The sequence below is a fragment of the Arvicola amphibius genome, chromosome 3, assembly GCF_903992535.2.
Source record: "Arvicola amphibius chromosome 3, mArvAmp1.2, whole genome shotgun sequence".
In the NCBI taxonomy this organism is placed as follows: Eukaryota; Metazoa; Chordata; class Mammalia; order Rodentia; family Cricetidae; genus Arvicola; species Arvicola amphibius.
In genome coordinates, this window is record NC_052049.1 from 69,225,335 (window position 1) to 69,248,726 (window position 23,392).

Genomic DNA, 23,392 nt, shown 5'->3' on the forward strand with positions numbered 1-23,392 from the left:
CTCCTGGAAATTGGAATCAGACAAGATTGCCACGCAAAAGTTGGGAGCATGGGGGTGGGGGTTGGGTAGGGGGAAAGGAAGAGGGGGAGAGAGAAGGGAGAATGGAAGGATTGGGGAGAGCTTGGGGGAGTAGGATGGTTGAGATGGAGGAAGGACAGATATGGGAGCAGGAAAGAAGAGATCTTAATTAAGGGAGCAATTTTGGGGTTGGCAAGAGGCTTGGCTCTAGAGGGGTTCCCAGGTGTCCACAGGGAGGTCCCCAGCTAGGATCCTGGGCAGTGGAGGAGAGGGTGTCTGAACTGGCCTTGTCCCGTAGTCAGACTGATGACTATCTTGAATATCACCATAGAACCTTTGTCTGGTGATGGATGGAGATAAAGACAGAGACCCACACTGGAGCACTGGATTGAGCTCCCAAGGTCCAGTTGAAGAGCAGAAAGAGGGAGAATATGAGCAAGGAAGTCAGGACCATGAGGGGTTAGTTCACCCACTGAGACAGTGTGCCTGAGCAAATGGGAGCTCACCAACTCCAGCTGGACTGGGACTGAAAGAGCATGGGAACAAACTGGACCCTCTGAATGTGGCTGACAATGGGAGCAGACTGAGAAGCCAATGATACTGGCACTGGGATTTGTCTCTACTGCATGTACTGGCTTTTTGGGATCCTATTCTATTTGGATGCATACCTTACTAAGCCTGGATGGAGGGGGGAGGGCCTTGGACTTCCCAAAAGGCAGGGGAACCTGCCCTCTCTTAGAACTGGAGGGGGAGAGGCGGGAAGGGGAGCTGGGGAGTGGGAGGGAAGTTGGAGGAGGGGAGGAAGTGGAAATTTTGATTGATATTATTTATAAAAAAAGAGCTGAGAAAATAAACTTTCCCAAGAAAGGGCTCCTTGATTTATCTAATACTAAGTGGTCAGCACTAAAATTATATACATATAAGAAACACTAAATGGACTGAGCAGGTTGTATTTATGTGTTCTCGGTACACATACATGTATTCGCACCGCGTACACACACCAATAACAATGGAAAAAAAAGAGAAAAAGAAGCAATGATTTCTATAGGAGATGGGTGGGGTACATGCATGAGAATTACTGGAGAAAGGAAGGGGTGAAGGAAAGAAATTATGCAATTATGTTTTAATTTTTTAAAATTAAAACCATTAATTAATAAAGAAAATCTGATTACACTGATTACATATTAAAAGAAAACAAACAACACATTACATTACTCCCCCCAAGGCTTGCTAAGTTCAGCCAGTACTGCAACAGTTGAGTTGAAAGATGACATGAATCTTTTTGCTTCACTATCTCCTCTCTCTTGCCACTTAGAAAATAAACTATTTTCACCTGAATCTTTATCAAAGGTCTGTTTCCTAAGAATATTCAAGTTGTGATGAGAACAGAGATACTTATTGTATATTTAAATTCTTGTTTTAAGAATATTGAACAAATATTCCAAAGACATTTAGTTAATAGATGTGGCTACTTTAAAATCCAGGTCACTTTGACTTCAAAACCCATGCTCTTTCCTTTGCTTCAAGTTTCCCCTAATTAAGCTTGATGGATACTTGGTATATAAGTTGCATGTTCTGGCATAGAAGATGTTTGGCTCCATTCAAGCCTCCTGATTGAGGATACCAAATTTTTAACCTAAAATTGAGTTTGGTCGTAGGGCTATGTCCCAAACTGGAGCCATGTTACTTAAGGTATTAGGGAATGATTTCAACCAGAGCGTTTCTGGCATGCATCACTGGGACAAATTTATACCAGAAAGCATAAGGTACATTATTTAGAGAGCAAAGTCAGGAGCATAACTCAAGACAAGCTAAGGGTCACGATCCTGAAGCAGGGAAACAGGAGCATGTAGAGCCCACTATTATGACATTATTTTTTGTTTTCCATAACTTTCCTGTCAAAATCTTTCCAAGAAAAGAGGCAAAGGAAACTTTTAACGTTATTTTGTCATCTTTGTTCATAAAGACAATTTTAGTACCTGAGGAAAAAAGTGTTGAAATTAAAAACTCAAAATATATTCCTTTCCACTTTAACCAAAAGTATAAAAAGTTCAGGTAGTTTACACTGAAAATATTTGCAAATAGTTGATATCTATAATAGGCATAGCTAAATCTTAACAGTAGTTATAATTATAGATGATTGAGGAAGTAAAAATTGGGTGATGCCAATTTGCATATATGTATGTATGTATAATTTGGCTTGATATTCAAGCTGGCTTTGTCCACTAATACAGATTTATAATCTTAAATAAAGATCACAGGTGTGTCTCCTCACACTTGTGTATGTGGTGCTGGGAATTACATTGGGGCTTTGAGCATGGTAGGCAGAAACTTTGCTAATTATATTCTTATCTAGTGGTTGTAATTCTCTGGCATTATATCCAATATTGTCTAAAAATTAGGGAAATTCTGGCTATATGTGTCTCTTAGACTCCTTTGGTTCATGTAGCCTGAAACAAGAGGTAAAGACAAGAAAAAGTCATTGGCAAGTGCTTTGAAGGTTAATTAAGTTTAATTTTGAAAATAATATAACAGTAGAGCCATGGGTTGAGGAGTCTCCCTGAGTTCCTCATAGAGCCATGAGTCAGTAGGGTCTTACTGGTACCAAGGAGTCACTGGCCATCCCTCTTAGGAGGCACTGTCTCTCTGGAATCAATGACTGTGACAGTAGCTGACCACCAGAAAAGACCCTATTACTGAGAGTTTCAGAAAGGTTTTCTCTAATGTCACACTTCTGGTAAGTGTGGGCAGCTAGTGGGAAAGCAGTTCAATGTTCTTTCCACTTTATCACCCTTGTAGTATGACGTGGGATTCCCCTCTGTATGCTGTGAATATCACTGGTTAATAAAGGAACTGCACTGAGCCTATAGCAGAGCTATAGGGAAAAAAGGTAGGCGGGGAAAACTAAACGGAATGCTAGGAGAAAGAAGGTGGACTCAGGGAGAAGCCATGTAGCCTCTCCCAAGATAGATACAGGAACTTTGCCTAGTAAGCCACAGCTTTGTGGCGATACACAGATTAATAGAAATGGGTGAAATTAATATGTAAGAGATTAGTCAATAAGAAGCAAGAGCAGTGATTTAATTAATACAGTATCTGTGTGATTATTTTAAGGATGGCAGCCAGGAATCAGAAAGCCGCCTCCTCCAACAGTATTAAATCCTTTTAATATGTTTAGATAATTGAAAAAGTCTTCCATTTACTGAAGCAGAAATCTCTTTACTGTCCAGTTGTTATGAATGATTGCTTGGTGGATATTTAATGTGACAAATAGCTTGGGGGCACATTAGCTCATTTAATTCTCATAAGCCTCCCATGAGAATATCCTGGAATGTAAGGGAAGAAGATGCTTTCAGAAAAAGAAAAAAAAAACAGTATTTTTGCATGAAATGTTTAAGTAGATCAATAAGATTATAGAATATTATGTCTCAACTTCCTCATCAAAATATAAAATGAAACAGAAACTCGCATAGGTAAACTCATTTGCCAAGATTACAAAACCAAACAAGTATAGAAGACACATTCATCTATTGTGAAAATCTTTAGTTGTCTGTATGATCACAGTATAGTCTCAATTTTTGTGTTTCTCTTATAATATTTTTAAATCATAATAGAAAAAGAAATATAAGTCTTAAGCTACCCATCTGTATGTCCGTCCATCCATCCATCCATCCATCCATCCATCCAACCATCGTTCTGAAATACCTAGTTTAGCCGACAATTTTAGTTCCTTTTATAACCGCCTGATTCACAGATACTGATTTTGTCTTGGAAAGTCTTTTCAAAGATGTGGGTATTTGTCCCTCTGTTCTCTGGAACAGCTATGTACTAGCTCCTGGAGTTCCTCCCCTAGTTGGCTCTGTGCTTGCATCTCAGAGTACATACTCTCTCAGCCGTTTTTCTCAGTGCTGTGTAACAGCTTGCCAGCAATAGCTAGGCGACTCCTAAAATATTTCACATTAAAATTTACTTATGTCATTTCCTCCATCCACTTACCAGAAAGCAATTTTTGTTCTCCTCTCTAAATGGTATTTCCTGATGATACTAGAAGTAACCAGCTCATCAAAATCACACTTTCCATACCTGAGATCTACCATTCATACAAAACGTTAGAAATATTTTATATGGCACTTACATATACATTACTACTCTGAATTAATCTTGTTATTTATTCATGCTTTCAGTCAGTCAAATAATATGTACTGGCTGACTTCTAGATCAAGTGGACAGAATAAGTAACAGAGGAAAGCAAACTAAGATATAGAAGCAAGCAAACAAACAAAACCCAAGCTAATCGTTGGGAGTTAATGAAAGGCTTTCCTACAAAAGTCATTTCTGAGCTAGCTATGAAGGTAAGTGGGTGTTCATTCATTAAAGATGAAGAGGTGCTAGGGAATGGAAGAATAGCAAAGCAAGCAATGGTGGAAAGGGTGATGAGCAGAGTCCCATACTGTGATGGTTGTCAGAGTCTGGAAATGTAGGAAGACAGCAATATGCATATGACATTTCTAGACCATGCACTGTGTGTGTATACATATGTACAAGAATATGGTACTCTTTGAAAGTCTTTACGTCATAGGTATGAATTAAGTTTGAGTTAGAAAGATTGACTTGGGTTTGAAAAAAATCTGGATATGAAAATCAATACGTAAATTATAGAAAACTGGCACATGTGAGTCATTCAATGGAAGAGTATTTGCCTACCATGGGCCAGGCTCAGTACCATCAAGAAAAGGCAAGGGTAGGCCATCACTGTAGTGATAGGGGAGATTGCAGTGGTTTGGAAGAAGATGAAAGTAGCTTTATGGATGGTAAAGGTTTAAAATTATGGAGACTTAGCAATAGGGTGGGAATGTAGGTGGCAAAGAGTCTCTAGATGTCTGTCTGGGGTCTGCGTACACAACCGAGTGAACTTACCTTTAGCTAAGACAAGGCAGAGAGAAGAGGATCAGCATGGAAAGAACAGGATCTGTAACCTCAAGTACAATCCTCAAGAAAATATTTATGTACATTGACATCTATGAGTCTACAGTCTTTGGAGAGACTACTATTGATTTAAATAAAACGGAGTACGGAAGAAGTATAAGAGAACACAGAGAACATTGCATTGTGTTTTAAAAGTAGACACGATCGCCAGGCAAAATTGGGAACTTGAGGGTTGGGCAAGACTGGGCCAAGGGAAGATGGGGAGAGAAAAGTGTGAAGGGGAGAGCGGGGGGAGCTCGGAGGAATGGGGTGCTTGGGATATAGGAAGGGTGGATATGAGAGCAGGGAAGCATATATCTTAATTTAAGGAGCTACCTGAGGGTTGTCAAGAGACTTGACCCTAGAGGGGTTCCCAGGTTTCCAGGGAGACGCCCCCAGTTAGTTCCTTGGGCAGCTGAGGAGAGGGAGCCTGAAAAGGCCAGTTCCTATAGCCATACTGATGAATTTCTTGCATATCACCATAGAACCTCCACCTGACGATAGATGAAGAAAATGACAGAGCCCCACCTTGGAGCACCGGACTGAGCTCCCAAGGTCCTGATGAGGAGCAGAAGGAGAGAGAACATGAGAAAGAAAGTCAGGACCGTGAGGGAACCTCCAGCTGGCGACAGATGGGGAAGGTGACTGAGCCCCACATTGGAGCACTGGACTGAGCTCCCAAGGTCCCGATGAGGAGCAGAAGGAGCGAGAACATGAGGGAGAAAGTCAGGAACGTGAGGGGTGCGTTCACTCATGGAAACGGTGGGACAGAACTAATGGGAGATCACCAACTCCAGTTGGAATGGGACTGATGGATCATGCGACCAAACCCGTCTCTCTGAGTGTGGCCAACAGCGGGGGCTGACTGAGAAGCAAAGGACAATGGCTCTGGGCTCTGATTGTTCTTCATGGACGGGCTCTGTGGGAGCCTTCTCAGCTTGGTCGATCACCTTCCTGGACCTGGGGGGAGTTGGGAGGACCTTGGTCTTAGCATAGAGTGGGGAACCCTGATGGCTCCTTGGCCTTGAGAGGGAGGGAGGGGAGGTATGGGTGGAGGGGAGGGGAGGGAAGGGGGAGAAGGAGGGGAGGGAGGGGGGAGGAGGAGGGAAGGAGATGGAAATTTTTAAATATAAAAAAAAATAAACCATGAGAAAAAAAAATAAAAAAAAAAAATAAAAGTTACATGACAGAACACTGAAGATATCCAGTATTTCAGGGCAGGTCTGGGCACATAATACAAAAAGAGACACAAAAGCAGTAACAGGAACAGAAGGAGGAAACTGGTAGGATGTTCCACTATAGAGGAAGACAGCAACAGCACTGTGTGGCTGCCACGTAGGCCTCTGGAAAACTTGAGTTACTGTACTCTTGTGTTGAGAAGGACTTTTGTTCCAAGTTTCCTTAACTGCCTTGTCTTTTACTTATAACACATAGCATAGTGGGTACAGGGAGAAAGTCTGTGAGATACATTTACCAAAGAAGGAACCTTGGTAAGTAATTACACAGTATCATACAGTGATGTCAAATATAACTTATAATTAATGTAGAAGATGGTCGGAACATGGTCAAAGAAATGACTCATGGTGAACAATGCCTTGGGGAACTGTGGGAGAGGCTCCAGGAAAACGGCAGAGGGCCTTGGACCTTAGGTGTGCTTTCTTCCCTGTATTGTTCTTGGACGTTTCCATGCCTCCTGTCATGTAACTTGAACATGTACATTCGGTTTATTCTTGTTGGATGTTAGACTCTAGCTACAGAATCCAATCTTGTCAGTGTACCCCAAGTCTGGATATTGCCTTCTGTGTTGGTTTCCTGTTTTCCTGGACATAATCTATAGTATGTGCCAGGTAACTGTGTTCAAATTGGTCTGTCCTGAGAAAGGTCTTAGAAAGGTCAGCTCTGTGAATATTTAGTATGTGATTTTTGGTGTTTATTTACATGTTTTTCTGATCATGGCTTTCTGAACTCAAACAACCTTCTTTGTAGCATTGCTTTCTTCACTGCGTTCATGTATAAAGTGCACTGGGGTTGGAGTGAGGCTGACCGCAACATTAGACTCTAGTCCATCCCATCCTTCTAGGCCCTCAGAGCCCAGGCCTGGCAGACAAGATCTGCTCAGGTCAGTTGAAAAGTCTCCAGAAGATGATATAGAAACATGGACAGTATTATCTTAAGTAAAAGCACAATAAAAAGCAAGCTCTCCAGCTGAGGTGAGACTAAACTTTTATCAGAGTATCATGTCCTCATAGAAAAAAATAAGTAGGAAGCGAATGCACGGCTTCCTCAAATTAACTGTGCTAAGCAGGTTCAGAACAGACTTGTGACCTACTCAACAAAGGAAGAAGTGAAAATTACCTAGAAGTATTAAAATAGTTTAACGAAGATAAAAGTTTAGGAAACATTAAAAAAAGCATAAGAAGGAAGCATACTATAAATTACTATAATGACTAATCTTGGTTGTCAACTTGACCACATCTGGAACCAACTAAGACCCAAGCATCTGGGTACACCTGTGAGGAATTATTCTCCACTGGATCATCTAAGGTGGGAAGATCCAGCCTAAGTCTGGGCCACATCTTCTCATGACAGTTTGCATCAAAGGGCACAGAAAAAGGAAACTTTCGCCTTTTGCCTGTTTGCCCTCACTCTCACTGGCAAGTTCATCTATCCTGCAGCTGAGCTATTCCTTCACTGGCCCTAAAACCTACTTCTAGAGTCCGAAACAGGCTGAAGATCAGGTGAGATACCCAGCCTCTTTGACCAAACACATCCTTGACCTTTCTGTCAGGAGACAGCCATTGTTGGACTAGCTGGATCACTGCCTATAAGAGCCATTATAAATCCCTTTTTAGTATGTACAGGTTCATTCTGTTCCACTCAAGAACCCTGACTACTACAATTGCCAAGAGACTATTCTTTCTTGAACATTCATATGAAATCACTGTATATTGCCAAGCCATTCACTTGATAGTGATATATTCACTTGATAGTGATATATTTATTCACCAGCTGCTTTAGTTTAATCTACTATGAAACCAATAACTGTTTCTAAATCATCTATACTATTGGCCTGCACCTTGAATGTAGTTTATTTTACTTAATGCTTTGGAAATAGATTAATTTTCCTAAAGGTGAGTCTTTAAAACTGTGTTACAAGAGCCCGGAAGAACATGGAAAGATTTTTGTTTTACTTATTATGCATCTCATAGTAACCTTATAGACACTATAGACAAGTTTATTTTCTATGTAACTTTCAGTATTTTGGCTCTGTTTTGGTTTAATTGCATGTCTTTCTTGCTCCTTTTCTTCCTTCTCATTTACATTTAGTTAAGTATCTTTAATATTTCTGAAAGCTGACTCAAATCTTTCCTGAAATAATATATACGTGCAAAATAAATCAATGCTATAGTCATTAAGACGCTGCACTGTAAAGTGTCTCAGCATGTAAGGGCACTTGCCACTGAGCCTGATGACCTAAGTTTTCAATCGCTAGGACCCATTCATGGAGGAAGGAGAGAATTGAATCTTGCAAGTTGTGTGACTTCCATAAGAATGTTGCAACATGTACCCTCCCCGGCACAATAAATTTAAATAAATATATAAAATTCTAATTCCTATGAAGTTTCAAAAATTAGCTATTTTGGTCATCTCATTTCTCAGTTTTCTCGTTTCTCAGAACAATAAACCTAACATGTTTTAGTTTGTTATTATCTAACTCATGAATTTCCTAGACTATTTTTATTGCTAAGGTGATGAACAGAGTTTTCATGAATAATTTTGGGTAAAGGAGAAACAGCGATACCTGGCTTAAAAATGGAATGTGGGTTGAAAGGGAGGGGTTTTTGAGCCACATATTGCTGATCTAGAATTCCCATTACAATGTCTACCAAAGCAAATCAATAACGATTATTTTAGAATGGCTTTTCTCATTGCCCAGACCACATCACTGTTCTCAGCACGCTGGGCTGTGAGGCACAAGGACCAAGCCTGTCTCTGCACGTTATATGGCCCTAGCAGTAGGCAGTTGCCAGAATGTCAGGCATCGAGTGGGATTTATGAAAAGGGTGTTCATATCATACTTTGCATGGAAATTTAGACAAGGGAGATAAAGAACCTAAGGAGGAACCACATGAATCAAAGTCTAACACTGAGAATGAACAACAAGTGCAGGTTAAAAATGGCCAACTCTTCAGTATGTGTGAGAAGACTGGGTTAACTGGAGCAGAGAGAACTGGGGTGATAGAAAACAAGGGACAATAAAGTGTGGCAAAACAAGCTTATTCAGGATTCTGGGGAGGAGAGGGACATGATGAAAACTATTCTCCACATGCTAAATAATACTAAATTGAACAGCATTCATTCTAATGATTTGGGTAAGAAGATTAGCTTTCAGAGGATTTTTGAGACACTGTTTACTGGCCATAAAAAGACGAGATAAGACTAAGCACCATCAACAGGCCAATAAAGAGTTCAGAAGGTTCTGTCTTTGAGGGACTTATGCATGACACCTGTGTATGGAGAGCTAGGCAAAACGGGAGGAAACACAAGCCACAATCACAGGAGACAACTCAAGAAATGTGGGCAGCTGAATGTAAAATGTTAGCGGGAAGGCCAACACTCAGCCAGAAATGCGGCGATGCAAAAATCTCAACAGAGGTTGTAAATTAAACCATGTGAACAAAGAGCAATGAGAGGAAATGGGCTTGCTTTTGGTTCTTTTTAACCATTTCATATTAATAAAGTTTGACTATACTCATTGTAAAAAATTTAGAAGACACAAATAAAAATTAAAACCTCTTGCAAACTCACTACCAGAGATAAACCTGTAAAGCCCCCAGAGACGACACCCTTTCGGGATCTGGTGTAGTTTTGTTTTATTTGCATTTTTCTGTAATGTTCTGTGTATGGTAGAATCATATAGGCCAGGGTTTCTCCACTGTATCTCACCTCCTACTAACTGTTCTACACAGCAAGGCTTCTCTTACCAGGGAGTTGAGGGGCACCTATAGATTAGCTAGACTCTCCTGCAGAGATAAACGCTGGGAACTAGCATGTGAGGAACCATGTAAAGCTGAATAATCAAAAGCAACTTTATACAATGAATAACTGACAGACTGTGCAGGGGAACCCTTCAGAAATGCCTGTTACCACCAGATCTGAATGCTTTTCTCTTTGAAAGGTAAAGGTGCTCCTGCCAAGACCAATTACAAATGGAATGGGCCTGAGATATGGACCTCAGGTTCTTTTCCTTCAGAAAGTTGCTACCCACACCACAGCACCTTTCTCTCCACCAATGAAGCAAGAGAGTACTTACTGATTCAACAGAAGCTCACAGAGGGCTAAAAGGCAATCAGTGAGGAACGTGGCACTGTGTCTCCTACACACATTGCTTCAAGCCCCAATTAACCATAAATCACAAAGACTTCTAGAAGTTGTCAAGTACTTTTAAAAACCGATCCTTTTATTGATCCCTTACTGGTCTATTGTTATAGTAAGTCTCTCATAAATGATTTTCTAACAGTACAGAACATTAACTTTTCACTTTTCTCTTATAAACAATACTTTGATAGCTATTTTACTTGTAAAACTTAGCATCTTCACTTCATCCCTTACAGTGGATTTCTAGAAGTGCATTTCCAAGGATGTTTTTAAGTTTTCAACACAGGCTACTAACATGGTCCTAGGAAGCTGGTACCAGACACCATTTGTTCTGGGAACGAACAACCACTTGGGTCTGAATCTTTCTGTTAGGGTAGTAGATTGTTTACTGACAGAAGCAAAAAGAAAGACACTTCTTGTTTAATTTACCCCTAGATATAGAAAAAAGAGACACTAAATACAAAAATGAACTAGTTTTGTGGTAAGTTCCCAGGCTCTCCCTGGGCTAAATTAAGCAGGATGGAAAGAATTACAGAGTTTCACCCAAGGGTAATGGATGGTTCCAAAGAGAAAAGCCAAGGTGCTGATGGTAGAGAGCACACATGCTTACATGAATTTGCACAGATGAACTCAGAGAGGTGGCAACAGCATGCAGAGGGCCTGGACAGCACCCAGAGCCTAGCCAACCTGAAATCACTAATAATGTGTTTCCAACATGAATCAAGACTTCATTCAGATCATCAATATCTCCTTTAGCTATTCATGATATTTTATTCTCAGATACAAAGGAAAGGCATTTTTCCAATAATATATTCTGCAAAGAATCAAACTGCCACGCTACATAATGCCACAAAATGTCATAAGATTTTTTGGAAGTATATTCTACATTGCGAATGCTTTTTCTGAGTTTTAAGTGTTGTTAACTAAATAATAAAAATGAAAAATCTTGTTCATAATTATAAAAGTTACTCTCTTCAACTTCTACCTAAGATTTTGAGTTAAGTTAAATTGACGATCTAGTTTTACTGTCTATATCAGATAATTAGCTGTAGAACTGTCAAATCCCCAATCAAAGATCAAGAATGAATTTTTAAATGGCTAGGTAATTAGCTTAAATAGAATGAATTTCTCGAAATCCACTTTTCCACTGCATAACTAAAGTTAAAAGAAAAATGATTATGAGAACATTGTATATGATTCTTGGGCTTAAAAAATTGTGCATTTATCCTTCCCACTTCCTTGCTTACTGTTAAGTTCCTTTTGTAATACTCCTCGATACCCATGAAGCAAGATTCCTGTTGCATCTGTAAGAGAGTCCCAGACTTATAGCCCGTGTGGCATCTAGAAGCTCCCACCTGAGTGAAGAAGGGCAGGACTGCGGGATGCACGAGACCCAGTGCAGTGGCTGAGTAAACAATGACGTTAAGGAACTTGAAGCTGAATCATCCACACCACGCTGAAAAGTTCTAAGGAAACAAAATTAATTATTTCACAATATGCAGGAAACATTAACCATGGATAGTTAGCACTGAAATAATTTTGGAATTTTACTTGGTTTTCACAAGCCAATTTCTAAAAAAAAAAAAAAAAAAAAAAAAGTTGTCGTTTTATTGAGGACAATGCAGCCACCAAAATGACAACAACCTAACCCCCCAAAACAAAGAAAAGAAATGGAAAATGTAAACGCAAGCATCAAAAAATAGGACTAATGAGCCTTTGTAGAGCAATCCTTACATGGGGGAAGGTATAGTTATATCATTATTATCTAATTTCAGAAATTCACACTAGAAAATTTGTCAAAGGCAAATCACACAAAAGGTACAATGAATACAATCCATATCTCTCAGAACTAGTATTCTTATATTTCATAGGATTTTTAATCAACCTGCATTCAAGGTGCTAATATTTGTAAAATTTGCTTAATTGGGAGTGTAGGGGTTATAGAAGAGGGTAGAAGGGAAGAGACGAGGAAGGGAAGGGAATGAAGAAAAATTTATAGATAAATAAAAACTATAAAAAGTGAATATTTAAAATAAAATTTAAAAAGGAACATTTAACATGAGGTACATTTTTAGCCATCAAAGTGATATATATATGTATCAAATAATAAATAAAAACTTATAATTAACTTTATATGGTTTGAATGGCCCAGGGAGACCTTGTAAGAGGAACTTTTTTATTCTTAAGCTTCACTAAATTTTATGTCAGAGAAAGAAACATCCCCCAAAATAGCTGTCAAAGTCAGGCTAAATAGTCAATGCCGTCCACAGAGGGATCTACAAAGTCCAACAGAAGCTAGCTTAGCGCCAATGTGTTCTTTTCTAAGGGCTCTCTCTTTTATACCAGCAATGATGAAATCCTGAAGAATTTATAGAAGAGTAGTGATCATAGCAGTTTAATATCTTATAAAGCAGAGTTCTGTAACAGTAAGGGATGTGTATTGGAGGGGGTTAAGGAAAATGGCTATGATACTGTACTGGATAAGCAAGAAGAGCCTAAAGAGCTAAAAATATAAGAAATTCTAAATTGATGGAATGAACAACAGTATCCTCACTGACAATGTGTTTAAGAAGGCATGAGAGTGTGAGGGAGCAGCCTAGAGAAACACACAGGTATTTTACTTCATTTTAAATAGTCACAGAGGTTCATGGGCATTTGATACACATTTAAAGAGAGACATAGATCATGAATTTGAATTTACTAGTCTGGTATATACAAAAGAAGTCTGATGTGAAGATATGCACATAGAAGTCATCACATGTGAGTGGATGAATTCACCCACTGAAAGAGTGGAAAGGAAAAGACGGTCAAGGACAAATCTGTGGATCAACATTTAAAGTGTGACATGAGAAAAAGTATTAAAAACTAGACAGAAGGAAAAAAATTCAAAAAAAAGGCAAAGAGCCAGGAGAACATTATGTTAGTGAGGCTTGGGAAAGAAAAAATGGATAACAATGTGAACAACTGCAGAAAATGTAAAAGAATATTCTCCTGGGGTTAGTCATAACATGCACATGAGTGTCGCAGTCCTTGTTTGTTTAGCTGCAGATGGAGAAACCAAGCTGCAGTGACTGAGTGAGCAGTAGGACACACTGTAATAAGATATAAGTGCAGCACAAGAGTAAAGGAAGATGCTTTTAATATGGGAGAAATGACCATGAGGCAGAAGATAGAAACTATACTTCACAGACATAGGCCACAAAATGGCACAAAAAATTATCAGGAGCTTAGCTGAAATATGTACCATAGCTAAGGAAATAAACACATTAATCAAAAGCATATCAAGAAATGTAGGGGTAAATTGGAATGAAAATATTTATTATGGATGGATGTTAGTAGAGTGGCTGCCTAAATCCCATGGGATGAAGATGACAGGACCAGAGTAAAGGATGAGAGGATAAAATGAATGCATAATGGACTCTCTCCTCTCAGAGAAGTACAAGGCAGAGCTACCTGCTGAGGAAATACGGGAAAGGCAAGGTCAAAGAGATGAACAAAGTTGAGAAAGTTGGAAGGAGTTTCCCTGTAGTGTCAAATGTTGTAGTTGTCAGCAGGTACAAAATCTTTAAGTGATAATCTAGTTGTGGGACAAAGTCTGATAGAGGCCAGCTGAGTTTGGAGGGAAGAGACATGCAGTGGTGAGGATGTAAGAAGAAGATGCTGTTTAAGGAAAAGGAGATGCAGTAAAGGTTTGTAAAAAAAAAATAGCCTCAGAGAAAGTGGCAGTCCAGGATGAAGGACGTCATAAGACACACATAGATTATCAAAGCTTATTTCTACTTTTTTGTATGCTTTTGAGCCCTTTGCGTAAGTCCCTATTTGTCCAGAAATGTCGGGGTGCCTCATGCAACATGCCCTCGCCATCATCGTGAGCACCAGTGTCTTTGGAATGGAGGATTTTCTTTGTTGTGTATTCCATGACACTCTTGTGCAACATATCTCTTGTCACCCTCTCTTCCTGACCACCTTTTACTAAGCCTTGTCATAGGACTTAGCTCTACCGCCAGTCATTTTACATTTACTTTTTTCCCTTCATTTTTATTGTATATTTTATCTTCTCTGTGCCCCTAGGAGAGAGTAGCTGAGGGTTATTGAGCAGTACTTATCACATGTAGGAGAAATGGAACCAAACAGAGTTTGTATCTAGTGAAGATTTTATCACTAGATTTATCATATTTTTGACATCTTACTTAGCCTCTGTTTTCCAGCTTGTAGAATGGGACCATTACAGTGCGTGTGAGGATTCTGTGAAATGATACATATGCAGGACCATGTTTCAATGTCAACAAAAGCTCAGGAAAGGAAAGGTGCTTCTATGAGAACAGATGTAAGGTGCTGTGAAATGCTACGAAAGTCCTAACAGTCGAAATAGATACTTAACTTGCAATTTTATCCTCAACAGCAGAAAAAAACAATACAGGATCTAATAATAGTGGAATGGTTAACTATTACCAATTTTTCTTAAATTTAAATCCAAATAAAACACAGTATTTAGCTGGGTGTTTTTGTCAGAACCTCCTCTCTTTTACTGAACCTACAGATCCCTCAGTCTGGCAGGAGTAAGGTTACTTGACTATAGAGGCTGTTATGGCAGATGTTTATGGTCTCAGAGGGGGTGTGATCTGTGTGAGCATTTAATTCCACAGCAAGAGCCCAAATTAGTTTCATTATTCTGGAGAGTATAAGCGGGTGAAAATTGGTTCATGAACTCAATGGGGGGATGAAATTATGAATTTGCTATTAGATAACCTCTAATGACATTCAGTTTACAGCTAAAGAGATGATATTCTGAATAATTTACATCACAGCATAAAATACAACTTTAAAATCTATAGTTACATTTTCTCCAATAATATCTTTATAAATGAAATTTAAATACCTGAAATATTGCTAAGTGCTTACAAATTAATACAGAACGTAAAGAGAGCTTTGTTTAGGGTGGATAAGCATGTCATGTCCTTCCTCCAGGATGAGGGAGCCAGGCCCCATACCTGTACCTTCACACCACACTGCCTAGGCTATTGCATTTGACACTCTAGCCTAGATTCATTTTCTTTTGCTTCTCTGATCTTTGTGCATGCTACTCGCTTACCTTTTGGTGTGGGATTCTACTCTGTATGCTGTGAATATCATTGGTTAATAAAGAGACTGTCTTGGGCCTGCGCAGGGAATAGACACAGGCAGGGAAAAATAAAGTAAATGCTGGGGGAAAGAAGGGTGGAGTAAAGGAGAAGCCATGGAGCTGCCACTGGAGACAGATGAGCTGAAACTTTGCTGGTAGGCCACAACCTCATGGCAATGCACAGATTAATGAAGATGGGTTAAATTAAGATGTAAGAGTTAGCAATGAGGACCCAAAGAGAGACATGGGTAGTAGAAGAAGACAAGTGATTATTTCGGATCTAAGCTGTTGGGCTCCCAGGAAACAAGTGGCCCTTATCACAACAATCTTTATTTGTTTTTTCTTTCCCAACACATAGACCTGTTCTTGGGCTCATGTATTCAGTTGCTGGGATAAAATAAATCCAAGGTACCTCAGAAGTGAGAACAACCAAGCGCTAAAAAGCTGGACTTATGCTTGGCCTGTGCCACTTGGAATCTGGCTGTGCTCCAAATATGATGCTAACAGACTACACCTCCATAATGGAGTTAAAGTATCTCGATAGAGAAAAGTGGAAAGTGGATGGGGTTAGGTCAACGTTCTTTCATCCCTGCATAGCTCAGAGCCTGGTTCGTCAGACATGTTAAATATAAAAAGAAATCCAAAACCCTGTCTTGAAAACAAACAAGCAAGCAAACACAAAAAAAAAATCCAAGAGAAAAACACGGTCTTGGAAAAAGAATTAAGTTAAAAATGAAATATTGAGATAATATGGAATATTAAAGCTATGTGGGCCCTTTTGATGGCCCTACAATCATGAGTCCAATCACTCACTAGTGCAATCACTAGTCCAATCAAACACTTCAACATTGAAATGGAATCCAAATCACTGCTTTACTCTTTTTGAAGTGTCATTTGTAAGTCTGAGGCCAGCCTAGGCTACTAGCAAGATCGTGCCTCAAGAAAAAAAACTAAGCAAGGTATTTGGCACACACCTTCATTACAGCATTTGGGAGGTGGCGATGTGGGATTTACCTCTGTATGCTGTGATTACCATTAGTTAATAAAGGAACTGCTTTGGGCCTATAGCAGAGCTATAGGGAAACAGAGATAGGTGAGAAAATTGAATGTTGCTGAATGTTGCGAGAGAGAAGGTGGAGTCAGAGAGAAATCATGTAGCCCTGCCAGAACTTTAGCCGCTAAGCCACAGCCATGCAGTGATACACAGATTAATAGAAATGGGTTAAATTAATATGTAAAAGTTTGCCAATAAGAAGCTAGAGCTAATGAGCCAAGCAGTGATTTAATTAATATAGTTTCTGCGTGATTATTTCGGGGCTAAGCAGCTGGGAACTAACTAGTGGCCTCCTCCTTACAACAAGGTAGAGATGGGCGGATCTCTTGAGTTTGAGGTCAATCTGGTTTATACAGTGAGTTCCAAGACACCCAGGACTACAAAGAGAAACCCTATCTTGAAGAAACAAAACAAAAGAAAGAAAGGAAGGAAGGAAGGAAGGAAGGAAGGAAGGAAGGAAAGAAAGAAAGAAAGAAAGAAAGAAAGAAAGAAAGAAAGAAAGAAAGAAAGAAAGAATAAATATAATAAAATGTCTTCTCTGGTCATATGATGTTTAAATGCCAATGTATCAGGGTCAAAGTAAGGCACTTATAGGAAAAGGTAGTTTTCTCTATTGCTCATGCGGCGGATTGCAATTCTCAAAGGAAAAATAGCTCCCTGACATCAACAAATATGACTGTAAATCAGAAAATGACTATGAAAATACACAATCCATAGTAGGTACAGGATGGAAACGGGATGAGTAGACGAAGAGAGGAAAATGGGTTTACATGTCCATGTGTGAAGAGCACACTGCCAAGGGCAGATGGGAAGAGGCCATCTGTCAAGGAGAGGACAGAAAGAAATGCCATATACAGCAGAGCCAACCAGAAGAAGGTGCAGCATCCAGGCTATCTCCAAAACCAATATCCAGCTATTTCTCATGCTCTACTTTATTAGGCTGGCTTACAAAGGTGCTGTATTTTTCTATTTTTTTTTTTACAGATATTATCCAAGTAATACTATGATGGAAGAATACAAATGCATTGACCTTATAAACAAAATTGTTAAGATAAGAAACTTCTCTTTGGGAATCATTTTGCATTGTCAAGCACTTTTTTTTTTTGCAAATTTTAAGTACTTTTCCTTTTAGTCAATACTTTTCCCAACTAAGACAAGTTTTTTTATGTAGCAGAGAATAACATAAAACCTGCAATATTCTTGGCTTAGCCTAAGGCATGCAACATTATATACCAGGCTAACCTAGATTCTTTTTAGCAGCTTTAGATATATAATTCAAATATCACAACATTTACAGGTTTAATGTATGCAGTTAAAGTTTCTATTACATTCAAGAATGGTTTAACCTTCAAATCCATTAGCTTCCTACTTGCTCTGTCTTTTTCACCACACTGATTCCTGTGTCTACGGATTTGCCCAGGCTTCATGTTCCTAAAGAATGAAATGCCTATGTTTTTAAAACTCACCATACTGCTTTTGTGGCTCATTTTTGCTGCGGCATGTTTCAAAATGCCATTTCATTTATATTGTAGGATAGTACTCCTTCATAGGTTTACCTTGAGTCTTGTTTATCTGTTCATGGGTGTGGGGGTTCTTTCAACTTTGTTCTACTGAGAAATATACTGCTATGCTCATTTCCACACAATTTATTTTTTAATTTATGGTATGCACATGCGCTTTTATGGCTGGGTCATAAGATCATATGCTTAACATTTCATTTAAGCATACACTGTACTCAACAGAAAGAATTGCCTGTTTTTCCAAATATGTCATTTGTTCTTGAGATGAAGAAGTTTTAATTGAAAATACGCCTTTCAGTGGGGACTGTGAAACAGTTTGAAAAAACACAGTCTATGGCCATAATCTCAAGGACCTCACATTAGCATGGCTTCTAAAGAGAGCTCTGGGTAAACAACCCTGGGATACATTGGAATGTGGTGACTGAAAAGGCACATGAACCCTCTGAGATGCACTCCGATATGAGTCTATACCTTTCCTCTTTCTTAGGATGCTAAGCTCTGACTGGTATGCCAACATTTATACTCAAAGGCCACTGTTCGATGTTACTAAATGTTGGAATTACCTACTTACTAACTTCCTGTAAATTAGGCATTTTGCTATGACATATGACATTTTGGATAAGTAGTATTTAATTTTAATAGTCAGAATTTATCAACCTTTTCTAAAATTGCTTGTGGGCAGTTTAATAGCTCACTGTTGTGACCCTTGCATATAACCACAGGGCTGTGCAAGGAATAGTGTTTTGTTTTAACCAATTCATGAAGACAAGTTTAAAAAAGAATGTACATTTTTAACATGTTTTGTTCTTCCTGAAAAGATTTTAAAATTATGTATCATTGCCCTGGGAATTAGTGGTTCAACACTAGGCTCAGAATGAACAAACTCAGCTTATCTGTCAGAACCACGGGAAACAAAGGCAGACCCCCTCTTACAAGACATGTCATGCCAAGTGACAGTGGCAGGTACAGTTCAAGACATTCAATATTCAACATCTTTTCTTACTTTTCCTTCCCCAAGTCCTTAAAGCATATGGTGTAATTTTCATCATGAGCTAGAGAGAGGGTTTTCTTAGAATGTTAATAATCAGATAATGTCATATCTCAGCTATGTAAAGGGACTTGAAAGCCAATAGGGTTTACAAAAAACACATATCTCCCTTCTTGATGAAGAACACACTGTGTTATAGACTTCTCTTGTTATAAAAAACAAAATGCATTCTAAGATTTGATTCAAATTCCAAGATAATAACAAAAACTGAATCAACACAAATAGATAAAGTTTGTAAATATTTTGGCATTGAGAACTTTCAAAACCATGAAAATATATTTAGGGGTTTGCTCATTCATGAAATGACATAGACCCATGTTTTATATTATGTAAATCTAGAGGCCGTGTTTGTAACAAAATGTTCCACAATCATGGTTGAAATTAGCAATTTGAATTTGCTGAGTGAGGTTACAACTACACAAATCTCAGAGTTGAGTACTAGCATAATAGTTAAAAATGTTTCAAAATGCCATAGGTTAAAAATAATGAATGTATGTCTCATTATTACTATTAAAATATACAATCTGTGATCATAATTTATTGTTTTGCAAATGCATTTGGAGGTTAAAATTTTTCAATTCATCTGTGAGAAACCATGAAACTCAATATTGCTCACCATGACCAATCCATGAAATTTGTCAGGTGGTTCCTGATTTTCACAAAGCCTTTTTCTGAGATGAACTGAAAGCATAGCAATTTTTTCATCTATGGTAAATCAATTTATTTTACTAGGATTTTTTTAGGGGCTTCAAATTTAAGCTTTTTATATTGTAAGTCATTTGTATATAATCTCAAACTTATGTTGGTTTTTCCCGCTGCTCCTCCTCCTCTCTCAAACAGTTTTCTGATTATAAACAAGTTCTCAGCATGTTTTGTAAGAAGGAAGAACCTGCTAGAAATGGGTATGCTTCAAGCCAGAGCGGAGCTGAAAACAAAGCTGGTAATTACTCATAGGCCATCGGCCATGTAAGCTCAGAGTGTTTCAGAAGAAAAATCTGTGTATCACTCTAACGAGAATTCACAAAAAGAAGCATTCTGCCTAATTTATCCTAAGTAATATAAATATTATGTGACATTTTAATACTGTTCAATACAGTAAGAATACATAATTATTTAATCTTTTTTTTTTGTTTTTTGTTTTTTGTTTTTTGAGACAGGGTTTCTCTGTAGCTTTGGAGCCTGTCCTGGAACTAGCTCTTGTAGACCAGGCTGGTCTCGAACTCACAGAGATCCGCCTGCCTCTGCCTCCCGAGTGCTGGGATTAAAGGTGTGCGCCACCACCGCCCGGCTTAATCTTTGAATATAAAAACAAATACTTTAATGGGTAATTTTTAAAATGATATTAAAGTTTGTTTGTAAGATCTATTCCAAGGGTTCCTATTAGAATCAAGATAAATTGAAATTAAAAGTAGTTTGAATTTTTATATTTTACTTTTATTTATAAGAAATGTATTTTACTTTTTAGTATAATTATCAATCCACCTCTATGTGCCATTACTGTTAAGACATTAAAACCTAATGTTAAGATATGGCAGATTTATGGAAAGTATGGAGCCATTAGATCTTGTTCAAATTTGAGCATATTTAGAATTTTTTAAAAACTGTGTATTTTTAAATTAGAACCAATTTTATCATATAAAAAGTGTAAATTACTAGGGCTTAGGAGACAGCTCAGTGATGTGAGATTCCCCTCTGTATGTTGTGAACCACTGGTTAATGAATAAAGCTGCTTTGGCCTACCAGCAGGGCAGAATAGAGCAAGGCGGGAATTCCAAGCAGAGATATAGGAGAACTCGGAATCAAGAAGATGCCATGTAGCTGCTGAAGGAGACAGATGCCCTGGAACCTTACCAGTAAACCCCGAGGTTTGTGGTAAAATATAAAATAATGTAAATGGGTTAATTTAAGATATAAAAGCTAGCTAGCAATACACTTAAATGATTAGGCAAGCATGTTATAATTAATATAGTTTCAGTGTGATTATTTCATGCCTTGGAAGATGGGAAATAAACAAGCAGCCTCTGCCTGCAGCTAAGTGCTTAAAAGAGAATATTGCTCTTGAAGAAGACACAAATTCAATTCCCAGCACTAACATCAGGCAGCTTACAACCTTCAGTTTCAGAGAATCTGGCAATTTCTGGACTTAAAGGCACCAGTGCCCACCTGTGTATACCCCCCCAATATAGACAAAATAAATTTTTAAAAAGTTGGAAATTATTAGATACAGACAGATAGATGGATGGAAGGATAGGTAGGAGATAGATAAGACAGACAGACAGGCAGATGATAGGCAGACAGGCAGATGATAGACAGACAGACAGACAGACAGACAGACGACAGACAGACCCTACTCAAAAAGTAAAAGTCAATGCTTGGCATGACTGAGCAAGCTCGTCATCCTAGCACTCAGGAGGAGAAGACAGAAGGATTTCATCTTTGAAGACAGTAAAGGCCATATAGTAAGATGGTTTCAAAAAACAGAAAGTCAAAAAGGTGAACCTTAAAATGTATCAAGGACTTATTCACTGAATAGGACTGACCAATGGACATAAAGCATATTTGGAGTGACTAAATACCTTTGAGGACTTGTTAATGTTCAATTTATAAAATATCTCAATTCATGATATTAAAATGTACTGCAGAGTACTTCTACTTAGTATTAATATAGAGTTCAATAACAGGTATGACAAAACATATTTGATACTTACTTATATAATTCTGTTAGTGGTGATGTCAAAATTGCTAATGTTGTAAAGAGGTTGCTGCAATGAGTATGAATTTTAAAAATTTTATTGTTGTTATACTCATGAGGATTCAAAATTTCCTGTACAGAAGTACAAACTGACCATAATAAGTTCTCAGTGCATATTAAGATTGTCGTGACATCAAGTCTATTGGAAAGAGAGAGAAAAAAAATCATGTTAAGTAAAATAGTGTTATTGCTTGTTGTATACACACTTCTCTGTGCATCTTAAGCATATGTAAGAATAGAAAGGTAAAGTTAGACATCAGAGGCATCTACACAGATAGACCTAAACCAGGAAGTGTCAAGACACCTTTGAATGCTCAGGAGTTGGATGGCTCATAACACAATTGCTTTTAGCAATGGCAAGAGCTGCAATGCTGTTTTATTTGTTTTTAATAGTTTTTTTGAGAAGTTCATCCATGAATATTGAATGTAAATAACTCTTCCCCCCTCTCTTGTTTCAACTTCTGCTGTGCTTCCTCCCAAATTCATAATCTCTCCTTTATTTATTATTGTTACACATAAGAATCCTCTATGAAAAAATATTTGCATTGCATTATCAGAATTCTCTTCCAGAAGGAAGGCCTTGAAATTAATTTGAGAAAATAGGAGCTGGTTGAAAAGAAAAATGAACTATCTCACACACACACACACACACACACACACACACACACACACACACGCACATCATAGGTAAGTGTTCGATAGCAGAACATGTCTCCATGCTATCCACACATAAGTTATCTGAAAGAACTCAGAAGGTCAGAAAACAGGCTCTCCTAGGAAAACAGAGGTAGGAAGACATGACAACCCAGGCACAAGCTGAGATGCTTATAGACTCATAAATTCCTAAAATTATATTTATTTGTGAAATAAGACTGTATTATTTATCTTATCACCATTCTTATTTCTATTGCTCATGTGACATTTCTTTAAAATTTTAAGTGCATTTTATTGTAATCAGCACACAACAATTCTACATATATTTTGAGGCCCAACATCTCAACCTATGAATACAATGTGTGAAAGGTACGTATATATTAGTAATATATAACATATGCATAAATCATATATATGACTTTGGCCATATGTTATCTGGAGACTACTAGAGCTTAGTAGTCAATAATAACTGGCAATTATCAATAATCACCAGTAATTACCAATAATCACTTTTAAAGTTTTATTTTAGTTTTACTTTCTTCTAATTGTTAATAGTTTCTAATTCAAGACACACATACATATTTTGATTTCCATAATAATGCTGTTTTATTCTTTATCTCTCAAATACAAATATTCACATCTTTTACAGAGAAAATTTAGAAGTAATAATTCTAGATTTCTATAACAATTTTGTGCAATCATCAAGAACAAAAAGCCAAAGTTTCTAGAGCACTATTAACTAATTAAATATATTGTTTATTTCATGAGCTAACAGCAAATCTGATAATATAAATATCTTGTAATGATGAGCCACACTGCAGCCAATAGAGATTTCTGTTCATAAGAAAGAGAGTAAAGGTATTTTTTAATTTGAAAAGGA

General features: G+C 38.0%; 1 protein-coding gene across 6 annotated transcripts in view; it reads right to left on the bottom strand.

Annotated features, from left to right (window-relative positions):
• Positions 1-23,392, bottom strand: part of Kiaa0825 (KIAA0825 ortholog) — a 471,157-nt gene that overhangs the window by 302,806 nt on the left and 144,959 nt on the right. For all 6 annotated transcript variants that reach the window (XR_005284771.1, XM_038324188.1, XM_038324189.1 and 3 more), the window contains exons 12-13: positions 21,815-21,997; positions 11,718-11,828 (exon numbers count right to left, since the gene is read on the bottom strand). Coding sequence is in view for 5 of the 6 variants with exons in the window: in XM_038324188.1 (XP_038180116.1) it covers positions 11,718-11,828; positions 21,815-21,997 (294 nt within the window). In the remaining variant the exon portion in view is untranslated. The remainder of the gene's footprint in view (positions 1-11,717; positions 11,829-21,814; positions 21,998-23,392) is intronic.